At 49.0% G+C, this 12,531-nt stretch overlaps 1 protein-coding gene across 6 annotated transcripts in view; it reads left to right on the forward strand.

Moving 5' to 3' along the window:
* The window catches only part of LOC146869905 (vesicle-fusing ATPase-like), a 1,998,451-nt gene that overhangs the window by 1,752,083 nt on the left and 233,837 nt on the right, over positions 1–12,531 (forward strand). For all 6 annotated transcript variants that reach the window (XM_085624087.1, XM_085624086.1, XM_085624090.1 and 3 more), the window contains one exon: positions 9,371–9,505. In XM_085624087.1, coding sequence (XP_085480213.1) covers positions 9,371–9,505 — 135 coding nt within the window. The remainder of the gene's footprint in view (positions 1–9,370; positions 9,506–12,531) is intronic.

Raw genomic sequence — 12,531 nt, forward strand, 5'->3', positions numbered from 1 at the left:
CTCGGGTGTTCCTGAAAGTGATGGCGGTCGTCGCAGCTCATCTTCGCAGACCAGGGGTTCCAGTCTTCCCCGAGTGGCTGTTGAAGGCAGGCTTGCCCCAGGCTGTTGTCTCCCACCTCCAGACTACGGCTGACCTCCTGCATTAGCTGGGTTCACCATCAACATGCCGAAGTCGCACCCAAATCCCTTTCAGAAGTTCCTTTTCATCGGAGCGGTTCTGGACACAGCGCAGTTTCGGGTTTATCCTCCCGAGCAGCGAGTCCGGGATATTTGGGCTATGATTTCGATCTTTCAGCCTCTATCCTGGGTTTCGGTGAGAATGACCCTGAGGCTACTGGGTCTCATGGTCTTCTGCATCCTGTTGGTGGACTATGCCAGGTGGCATATGCGGGCTCTGCAGTGGGACCTGAAGTTCCAGTGGGCACTGCATCAGGGGAATCTTTCCGATTGCATCCAGATCTCGGAGGGCACTGTACACCAATTGCAGTGGTGGCTAACAAACCATGATTGGGACAACGGCAGGTCCCTCTCCCTTCCCCAACCAGAGTTCACAGTGGTGAAGGATGCATCACTTCTGGGGTGGGGCGGCCATATGGGGGAGGCAGAGATCAGAGGCCTCTGGTCTCTCGTGGAGTCCAGGCTCCACATCAACCTTCTGGAGCTTTGGACGGTCCGTCTTGCACTGAAGGCATTGCATTCCTTCCTTCTGTCAAAGGGATGGTAGTGCAGGTGTTCACGAACAACACCACCTCCATGTGGTACTGCAACAAACAGGGCGGGGTAGGGTCGTGGACCCTATGTCAGGAGGCACTTCGTCTCTGGAAGTGGCTGGAACATTAGGGCATGTCCCTGGTGGTTCAACACCTGACAGGTCCTCTGAACCTCAGGGCGGACGAACTCAGCCGCCGGTGCATGATGGATCACGAATGGCGTCTTCACTCGGAGGTGGTGCAAGGTCTCTTTCAGCAGTGGGGAGATCCTTGGTTAGATCTATTCACCACTGAAGAGAACGAGCAATGTCAGCAGTTCTGGGCATTGGAATTTCCAAGGCAGCACTCGCTAGACGACGCTTTTCATCGCGAGTGGAGTTGCGGTCTTCTATACGCCTTTCCGCCTATACCACTTCTGCCCAGAGTGCTGAAGAAGATCAAGCGCGACCGGGCCCATGTCATTCTTGTGGCTCTGGGCTGGTCACGAAGAGTCTGGTATCCCAAGCTTCTGCACATGGCCATCGATCCTCCGATCAGACTGCCTCTTCGGGAGGATCTTCTGTTGCAGCAGCGGGGAACAGTCTTCGACCCAAACCTGTCCAGCCTCCAACTCCTTGTGAGGAGATTGAGCAGCGACAGTTGACTGCTTTCGACCTTCCTCCTAAAGTCTGTAACGTTATCTTGGCAGCCAGGCGTCGCTCCACCAAAACGGTATACGCCTGCAAATTGAACACATTTGTGGCATGATGCGCAGCAAAGGCTGTGGGTCCCCTTTCTGCACCTCTTTCAGAGGTTCTCCTCTTCATTCTTTCTTTGGCTCAGCAGGGCTCTGCTCTGGTCACTCTAAAAGGCTATCTTTCAGCCATTTGAGCCTTCCTTTGGCTGCCTGACCAACCTTCTCTTTTCAAGTCCTCTATTGTAAATCGCTTCCTTAAGGGCATTACTCACTTGTTTCCTCCCATCCCTTTCGTAATGCTCCAGTGGGACTTGAACCTGGCTCTGGCCTATTTTATATGTGCTCCTTTCGAGCTGCTACATAACTGTCCTCATAGGCTTTTGACACTTAAAACTGCCTTTTTGGTTGCCATCATCTCTGTTTGCAGGGTGAGTGAGCTTCAGGCTCTTCCTTCCAAACCTCCTTTCCTGGCTGTTTTTTCAGACAAAGTTGTCCTTTGCACTAGGCCTTATTTCCTTCCCAAAGTGGTTACCTCTTTCCACATAGGACAGACCATCACTTTGCCCACCTTCTTCCCGCACCCGCATCCTTCTAATGAGGAAGAGAAATTCCACCGTCTTGATCCAAAACGTGCGCTTTTGTTCTATCTGGATCGCACAAAGCAATTCTGGGTGGATGACCAGCTCTTTGTTAGCTATGTGGGCACCAAGAAAGGTCGGTGTAAGAAAGTGGGTTTCTGTTGCAGTAACCCCCCCTTTTTTTACCTAATAGCTGATGCACTTTTCCTTGTTGTGCCCTGGGCTCCTGCCAATCGGGTGCCCAGGGCCTGTGTTCCTTCCCTAAAAACTGCCTAACAGCCAAAACCCAAATTGGCAAACCCTGGCCACATGTCAGCCACTGGTAAATGGTACCCTAGGTACCCAGGGCCTTGTGACCAGGGAAGGCCTCTAAGGGCTGCAGCACTCATTGTGCCACCCTTAGAGGCCCTGTACCCTAACACACACACACTGCTCTTGCAGGCTGAGTGTCTGGATAGAAGACAAAACAGAGAGTCGACATGGCACACATCCCTGTGTGCCATGCCCACAACCTACACTGCCCTGGCATACATCAGCCACCCCTCTAGCTGGGTGCCCTATGCCAGTGGTGTGGGCACAGAGGCAGGAGCCCTGTGCCCCTACAGTACCCAGGTCCATTCCTGGGTCCTGTAAGTGCAGTACTGCCAGCTAAGAGTATATTGTGCTGGGAGCTTGTCAAATACGAACTCCACAGCACCATAATTGCAGCACTGAAGACTGACAAGTTTGGTATCAAACTGCTCAGCACATTAAATCCACACTGATACCAGTGTGTGATTTAATGTACAAAGCACCACAGAGGGCATCTTAGAGAGGCCCCCTGAAACCTAAACCTACAATCCACGTCTGTTCTGAGGCTGCCTAGGCTGCCACACAGCAGATATGTTGCTGGACCCCTGGGTAGGAGAGCCCCTGCTCTCCTGGGTCTGCAACAATGCACATCCTGGGCGAGGTGCTAAAACTCCTCCCCCAGGATGGGCAGGGGAAAGCTTCAAAGGCATTCCGCCTCTGTGAGCTTCCCCAGGCCACTGCAACCCCCCACTCTGGCGGGAAGCTTGGCCGGAAACCCCAAATAAGGAAAGGGGATGTGCCAGCCTACCAACCCCACCCCTCAGGTGGGGGAGGCGAGGTGAAGCACATCTCCGGGCTCTCGCCATCTTGAAGATAGGAAGCCCTGCCCAATCAGGACTAGGCTCCTGCCCCCCTCCCACAGGAGAGAGGCAGGATAGGGGGTGTACCCACCCCAGGACAGGGACCCATTGGCCCCTGCCCTTCACCTACCTGTAACGCCCCTAAATCTAGTATTTAGGGGCACCCTGAACCTTCCTTCCCCAGATTCCAGATTCCAAACTACAAAGAAGAGCAAGAAGAAAGAAGGCCTGCCCTGCAGCTGCTAAAAAGAGGAAGACACCAACTGCTTTGGCCCCAGCCCTACCGGCGTGTCGACCCTCGAACCTGCTCCTGCTCCAACCCGGCATCTGTTGTGGCCAGCAACCTCACAAACCCCGGAGGACCTGGCTACCTCTTGGCTCTAAGCCCCTGGGACTCCCATGAGTAGAGGCTCTACTCAAAACCTATCTCTAATCCCTGGCAGCAGCCCGGAACCGCGAACCCAGCACACTCTGCACCAGCCAAGCCTGGCCAGTGCCGGAGTGAACAAAGACCCTGAGGACGACCCCACGGCGACTGTGACCCCGAGTCCAGCACCCAAGGACCTCCCTCGACACTCCTGAAGAAGCCTGCAGCCTCAGAACAAGGTGCCCCCCCAACCGCGATCAACAGAGGGTAAGATTTCCCGACACCAAAAGGCACCCCTGCACGCGGCGCCCCACGGCCCCCTGTGCCCAATCCCGGGGTACCTACCTATCCTCCAACTACCCGACTTACCTCTCGAAGTGGTGGTGGCACCTGAAGAGTCCTCGTCCCCGAGCTTGCAGTCTTTTTCTAAACCGGAGATTTCCCATTGAAATCAATTGAGCGCCCGAAGGCTCAAAAGCTCTTTGCACCCAGCCTTCCGAGTGGCCCTGGCAGTGAAAACTCTACACCTACCTACTTCCCCACTTGCCCTGAGTAAGTGACCAGGAGCCCAGCTCCCACAGCCGCGTGGCTTGCCAGTCAGCAGCCACCAACCAAGGCCCCCCTATCCCTCGTAGGATAACATTGGGCCTAACTCTCTCTGCACCCGGCCGCACTAGAGCCGCTGAGGGTGAACCAACTGTACCTACCTGACCCTGGGGGACCCCTGACTCTATGCCCAGAACCTCAACTCTGCCAGTCGAGTACTTACCCTTAACCCGCAAACTCTATTTTCCTCATAGGGTAACATTGACTGGCTTTTTCCTGAAATTTCTTCTAAGTGTGGACTTTTCAAATCTTAAAAAAATTCACCAAAAATCAGCCGAGTAACGAAAACGAAATTACTCACCTGCTCTTAGGTGAGCTCCCAGTGCTGGATCTTGGTGCCCAGCACTGACTCTGAAAAATACTTACAACTGTACTTACCCTTAACTCAATTTTCTTCCATAGGAAACCATTGACTGTTTTTCTGTGAAATTTCTTCTAAGTGTCGATTTCTGCAATCTTTAAATATTCTTCAAAAATCATATAATATCTGAAAACGTAATTACTTACCTGTTTTGGATAAAGGTCCCAGTACTGAGTCTAGGCACCCAGTACTGGATTACAAAAGTAACGAGAACATACTGTACCTGTAACCTGAATTTTCTTCCATAGGGAATCATTGACTGTTTAAGTGTCAACTTTTAAAATAGCTAAATATTGTTTAAAAATCATTACAGTAATTAAGTCGACTTTCATCACTTGATTCTGAGTACTGACCCAGGACTGAATCTGGGATCCAGTCCTGGAATTCCAAAAGTAATCCTAAAAGTAATCTGTGGCAAATAACATGAAACTTCCATTGAACTCAATGCATTATTGTGTTTAAAATAGTGTTGCCTATTGCAACCACTTGTAACTGTTTACAAAAGTCAATTACATCTTGCAAAAGTATTTATATAAAGCACCTCATTCTGAGAAAGTATATTTTAATTCCAATTGTTGGTCCTAAAATAAAACAAGCATATATTTTTTATATATAAACCGTTGGCCTAGAGTTCAGTTATTGAGTGTGTGAGACCATTTGCTGACTGAGTGTGTACAACAAATGCTTTACACTGTCCTCTGATACTGCCTTACTGCTCGACCAAGCTACCACTTTAGAGAGTAAGGTTATTTCTAACTTTAGCCTCTGTCAAACCCTTGGGGACTGTGGACTCTGTACACCCTGTACCTATTTGGGAACAGTATATACAGAGCCACTTTCTCACATTGGTGGATCAGCGGTGGGATACAAACTTGCATTTGTTGGACTACTTGGTTACCATCTGATCACACGACAGAACTCTTAAAAATTGCCTTTAGAATTCTGATTGGTCTTTTCCAAAATTACTAAAAGTCTTGCTAGGGCCTTGCTTAAGTCCCATTAGAATTTTAGAAAAATAAAAGTCACTATAGTCAGGGTAGAGGATTAGAACTGTCAGGTTAGAATGACTCAAACAAACCCAGCTATTAGTGAAAATAATAACATGGACCTGGTGGAGGAGCTCGACCTCACACCTTACTTACACTTGTCTTTCAAGGAATTGAGGTCCCTATGCAAACTCAAAAATATACCAATGGGCCTGCATCCAACCAAACTAGGGCTCCAGGAGCTCTTGGCTGAGTATGCTAAGGACCACCCATCTGAACATGGGGATGGCCAGTCAGATGAGGAAGGGGGAGAAGAGGAGGTGGATAATAACCCCCCCCCATACTATTCCCCAGGGAGGAGAGGGCACCCATACCCTTCAATCCAAGAATTAGCATCTGGGGACCTAGAGATCACACAGGCGACTCTGGTACCAGAAAGATCACTGGGGGAACCACCAGTGAAGAGGACAGCCTTTTAGCAAGGCTGGCCAAAAGAGTAGAGCTAGAGTCCAGGTTCCTGGCTCTAGAAAAAGAAAGGTGAGAGATGGGTTTAGCACCCATCAATGGTGGCAGCAATAATAAAAGCAAGGATAGAGAGGAAACTTCTGAACCTAAAATCCCCAAAGGAATTTGGCCCCAAGTTTGAGGAAGGTGATGACATCACCAAATGGTTCACAGCCTTTGAGAGGGCTTGTGAAATAAGAAGAGTAAAGAAACCTCTCTGGGGGGCACTCCTGTGGGAACTGTTCTCTCTGACCCTCTCTGAGCCAGAGGCAGGATCCTATGACCTCATGAGGAAGGCTCTGATTGAGGGATTTGGATTCACTACTGAGGAGTATAGAATTAGATTCAGGGGGGCTCACAAAACCCAGACCCTATCCTGGATTGACTTTGTAGGCTTCTCAGTAAAGACACTGGATGGTTGGTTAGCTGGACATGGTGTGCAGAATTTTACTGGATCATACAATTTATTCATGAAGGAACATATATTAAGAAAATGCACAAATGAAAAGTTGCATCAGCATTTGGTAGAGCTAGGTCTAATTTCTCCCCAAGAATTGGGAAAAAAGGCAGACCACTGGGTCAAGACTAGGGTGACTAGGACGTCCACTGGGAGTGACGAAAACAAAGGGGTCCCAAAGCCTCCCCAGAAGAAAGAGAGTGAACCCCTTGTGGGTAAAAGTAAGGAGTCCCAGGTAACCCCCCAAAAACCTGACCAGGAGGGTGGGCCCAAAGACACCTCACAAACTAAACCAGGGTACCAAGGTAAGAGTTGGGATCCCAACAGAATATGGTGTTTCAACTGTCAGAAGTCTGGACACCACACCCAGGACTCTAGCTGTCCTAAAAACAAGATCCCTAGTACAGCCCCAGGGGTGACTAGTGTAGCCCCAGGGGTTGCCAGTGTAGCTTGGGAGGGAGGGTCCTCAGATGAGGAAGTCCTCCTAGCTTTCAACTGGGGAATGGGCCCAAGAAGCAAGCTGGAGATCCCAGAGGGGAGTAGACACTTCCACCACCTACTGGTGAATGGAATCCCAGCCACTGCCCTGAGAGATACCTGTGCCAGTCACACTGTGGTACATGACAGGTTGGTATTCCCACACCAATATGTCCCAGGGGAAACAAGAAGGGTAAGAACTGTCCCAGGGGCAGTCACTGTTAGGTCTGTGGCTATAGTGCCCCTAGCCACAGCTGGGTCCCTTAGATGGAGAAAAGTGATAGCCACTTTCTCACAGTCGGGCCGTGCAGACACTAACCATCTCCCGATGGGTCGTTCTTTGCATCAAAATCTGCTATTCCTTAGCGAAAAAGGAACCTCTAGTGGGGTTGCATGCCCATTCCACCAGGGCGACTGCAACTACTACTGCTTTGTGATGTGGGGTTCCCCTTCATGACATTTGCCAGGCAGCTACGTGGGCTTCCTTGCACACGTTTACTAAACACTACTGCCTGGACAGCCAAGTCTGGAAAGATGGCTTTTCTGGCCATTCAGTTCTCTAGGACTTCCTGGTGTGAACTTGGTTCGAAGACCCACCTCCCGGGTTGGTATTGCTGGGGTATCTATTCTAAGGTGAGGAATCCATAACTAAATTGTCTCTTTCAGATGAACAAGTTACTTACCTTCGGTAACAATATATCTGTAAGAGACGTAGATTAGTTATGGCTTCCTCACCGCCCCACCCATCCTACCCGTTCTGCGAACTGACTTCTAGGGCAAGGACTTCCCTTCAGGGCCCCGGTTGTGTGCACCAGTGGTCCGTGTCTTGCATGGCTCTGCTCTTCTGGCGTGGAATGCCATGAAAAGAACTGACGTCAGCACATAGGGGCGGCATCTAAGTAGATACTGCGATGTCCTTCCAATGACCACTACGCCAATGACGAACGTGGAGTTGTCCAACGCCACCTACCGACACGCAGGGATACTGCTGAAGAAAAGTTCTCCGTATCCAGTCTGACGCCTGGGGATAATTCTAAGGTGAGGAATCCATAACTATTCTGTGTCTCTTACAGATATATCGTTACCTAAGGTAACAAACTTGTTCTTCAAGACTCTGAGCTACTATGAAAGTGTTTGCAAGCTACTGGTAGCTTGCGATCAACTGGTTGGGCCATCTGGTTTAGGGACCAAAATGTGTAACTTAGGCACTAGTGACTTGTACAGTGTGCTGTGGCTCCAGCATCAAAAAAACTAAAAACATGTTTGTGTCTGGACAAAAGATAGGGGTCACTAAGAAATTTTCATATTTGGGCATTCTTTTTGCCCATAATGACTCCTGGTTACAGGCGGTGGCGGCCAAAAAATTGGCACTATTGCGCACCACATCTGCCCTTAGAGCTTTTGTGAATAAACTTGGAAAAAGAACACCAGAGGCGCTCATTAAAATATATAGAGCTAAGTGTGTCTCAGCGGCAATTTATGGGACTGGGGTTTGGGGACCCGTTGATCTGCTCCCCATTCAAAGAGTAGTAAACTCTTTTCTAAAATATATTTTATCTGTCCCTAATGGTACCTCCGCGAGCATATGTCACGCGGAGTTGGGGCTCTCCTTTGTCTCAGATCTAATAAAACTCGAGCCGGTGCTGTTATGGCACAGACTCTGGACAAAGGACGAGACAAAACTAAACAGAGATATCATTCTGGATATTTTGAAATTGGATAGGGTACTGAAGATCCCCTGGATAAGCTATGTTCAAAGGTTTTTCCAAGATCTCGACCACCCAGAGTATTTTACCAACCCCAGCACCATCAAGGAAATAAGTAGGAAGGAAATTATATTAAAGGGGTTGTCTCTACTTGATTGCGTTAGGCTGTCAAATAAAATTGCAAAACCTACAGTCGTGCATAATCAACTGATTTTAACTACTTTTAACATTCAACCCTACCTCACCTTGGTCCTGAGTGATTTTGACAGGTTCCTTTTAACTCACTTCCGCTTAGGAAGATTTTACAGATTAGTTACCCTGCCAGAAGTGAATGATTGGTCCCAAACTTTACAGTTGTGCCCCTGTGATAATAGCTCCAAGCAGACTTCAATCCACGTTATCATTTTTTGTAAATATTACTCTAATGCCAGAAGAGCGAGTATAGTCCCTGTGCTAAAACTGTTTGGGCTTCGCCAATGTCGACCTGCTCTTCTGGCACTACAACAACTAGATAATGTACATATCGTTTTTAGGACGGTTATTTTCTGTTTTTAAGAAAACAACTGTCCCTATTTTAAATGCCCCTTTTTTATGGTTCTCAGGAAAGCTTGTAAAGTTTAATAATGTCTTATTAAGTTGTTTAAATGTATATTATATGAATTTTAACATGTATCAAATATTGCCATTGTGCTTTTATGATTGCTTGCTTACAATCGAATAAAGCTTTCTTGATTGATTGATTGATTGATTGACTTGTACAGTCTCCCTTATTATTCTCTTGCTTTCTCCAGGGTCGCAAGCTGCTGATAATTGGGACCACCAGCCGCAAGGATGTCCTGCAAGAGATGGAAATGCTGGATGCATTCAGCACCACCATCACTGTGCATAACATCTCCACTGGCAAGCAACTCATGGAGGCATTGGAGGCGAGTCAACCTCAAGAGAATGTCTCAGCAAAGATCTGAGGCTACAGCCAAATGGAAAGCATACACATACAGTGTAATATGAGGAGTCCTTCCTCAGAAGTCCCTGATAACCCTGTATTAGTCTGGAAAGGTCACTGAGGCAGGAAGTAGCCTGAAAGGCAGGCAAAGTACAGACCAGAAAGAGAAAACTGTAGCACTTGGGATGTAGTGTAAATCAGGGGCACTGGACACTGCCCAGGAGAGCAGTACACTTTGTTTTAAGAAGTGGACTAGGGTGGGAGCACTCACAGAAGGGTGAATGCTTGAAGAAAGGAGTTGGATGTTCAAAATGAGAGATGGGTATGTGTCGGGATGTGGTGAAGGAAACACGAGAGGCGGATGTGAAGTGACTTGCGAGTATTGTTTTATTTATAATATAACAGAGGTGGGGCTTCTTTCTCCTCCGAAATGCTGAGCTCTAGGTATATGGCTGGGGATGAGTCCTCGACAGACGTCCTCCTCCTCGCTTCGGAGTGGCCACCTCTTGATTTCACCGGAAGGGACTCGGGACGTTCAGCATGAAAGAAAACAAAAATAAAACAGCCTTAGATTCAGGCACGTTTTAATGTGGTGGGGAAGGGGCGTGTGGGAGAACCGTAGCAAGTAGGGTGTGAAGGGTTAAGGACCTAGACCACCACCCGTAGACCGACACAGGGGTGGAGTAGCAGATGAACCGTCTGCTTACTTCAGGAGGTGTCCCCCGAACTCTCCAACACCCGCCGCCCTGACCCCAGGAAGCGCTCCCGTACCTGCTGGAGCCAGGAACCTCCGGGTCCCTGGCGGGGCGCTGCGTGTATCCAGCCTCCTGGCTCCTCTGGGAAACGTCCGTCGTCTGGATCGGCAACCGCTATCCTCTTCTCCTCCGTCTGTTCGTCTCTGGTTCGGCGTTCGCTCTCTCCTCTGTCCTCCGCGTCTTCCTCAAGTTCCGTGTCTGCCTCCCCGCCTTTCCGACCCGGCGAATCTGAACCAGCCACATCATAGGGGGTGGGGCCTTCCAACAAAGAGCAGACAGTATCGTTAAAGGGCCAGGGCTCAGGAATTACTTCAGTCTCCGAGTCAGTGGTTCTAGTTCTGACCTCCGGGGGCTGTAGGGCAGAAGAGGGGGACGACAATGGTGAGTCCGGTGGCTTCTCAAGGGGGACAGGGACCACATCCCGACACACCCCACCCCAAGAATCGTCCCGATCGGGGACAGAGTGTACTCGGGAGAGGAAGTCAGCGTTGGAGTTCTCGGTACCCCTAAGGTGAAAAAGGTCGAACACAAAAGGTTGAAGGGACAAGAACCAGCGCATAATGCGTGGGTTGTTGGACTTATTCCGGCTCATCCATACGAGGGGGGCATGGTCCATGTAGAGCCGGAACCGCCTACCCTCCAGATAATAATGTAGCTTTTCCACGGCCCATGTCACGGCCAGGCACTCCTTTTCGATGATAGGGTAATGCTGTTCTCGGGGAAATAGTTTCCTGCTAATAAAAAGAATGGGCCGTTCTGTTCCGTCATCGGCAACTTGAGATAGTACCGCACCGATGCCGTTTTCGGAGGCATCAGTTTGTAAAAGAAATGGTAATTCGAAATCGGGAGAAGCCAACACTGGTCCGCTAGTGATCACCGTTTTTAAGCGGGATATAGCCTCCAAGACCCGTGGAGAAGGATGTCGCACATTTTTGTCCGTGGTCGATTTCTTCAGGAGTTCGGTCAATGGGGCCGCTATTTCAGAATACTGCGGTATGAAGCGTCTATAATAGCCCAAGAGTCCTAAAAAGGCCCGGATCTCTTTTTTTGTTGTAGGGACCGGTGTTTCGGTGATGGCCCTGACTTTTTCTTTCTGTGGCTCAATACACCCATTACCCAAAAGATATCCCAGATAGCGTACCCGATGGAAGGCCACAAAGGATTTACCGGCATTGACGTGGAGCCCCGCGACATGTAATTCCTGCAGTACTCGATGACAATGCTCCAGGTGAGTGTCCCATGAGGGGCTAAAGTTCACTATGTCATCGAGATAGGCTGAGGAATACTCCTGATGGGCCTGCAGTACTACATTCATCAAACGCTGAAAAGTTGCGGGAGCACCATGTAAACCAAAGGGCAAAACGGTAAACTCAAACAAACCTTCGGGAGTGGAAAAAGCAGTTTTTTTCTGATCACTGCTCCGTAAGGGTACTTGCCAATAGCCTTTGGTCAAGTCTAATGTGGTGATGTATTGTGCCTTCCCTAGTCTTTCGATCAATTTGTCTACTCGGGGTAGGGGATAGGCATCCAAGGAGGAGACGGCATTGATTTTTCTAAACACCACAAAGCGCCAAGACACCTTCGGGTATACGAGCGCTTTATAAGCCTTTTTATACTTATTTATACTTAAAATCAATACAAAACCTAATGGACCCATCAGGCTTGGGCACTAGGACTATAGGGGAGGACCAGTCACTCTGCAAGGGCCTGATTACGCCCATTTGCAGCATTTTGTGTATTTCGGCGGAAACGGCTGCTCTTCTGGCAGCGGGAATTCTGTAGGGTTTCTGTTTTATTGGTTCCCCGGGACCTGTGTTTATTTGATGTTCCACTAGGGTCGTTTTACCGGGACTGTCTGAGAATAGGTCCCGAAAGGGAAAAAAGGAATCAAGAAGCTCCTTGCTTTGTGTGATTGACAGCTTTGGGTTTACCGTTAACTTCTCTAGGGTACAAGGTGGTTCTCTTTCTACTTGGGAGATATGTATGCTTTTCAGAGGGGGTCCTAGCCACTTCTTCAAAAGATTTATGTGATAGGTTTGGGTTGTGCGTGGTGTCATTTGTAAGCGATTGGTAGTGGCCCCTATCGTCTCTACGACCCTATAGGGGCACTTCCATTCACTTTTGGCCTTACTAGCAATGCTGGGTAACATTACCAATGCCCAGTCGTCTACCTGTAACGTACGTAACTTCTTTCCCTTGTCGTAATACTTTTTTTGTGTTTCTTGGGCTTTCTCTAGGTTTTGATGAGCCAAGT

This window comes from Triturus cristatus, chromosome 1_1 (genome assembly GCF_964204655.1).
Source record: "Triturus cristatus chromosome 1_1, aTriCri1.1, whole genome shotgun sequence".
Classification (NCBI taxonomy): Eukaryota; Metazoa; Chordata; class Amphibia; order Caudata; family Salamandridae; genus Triturus; species Triturus cristatus.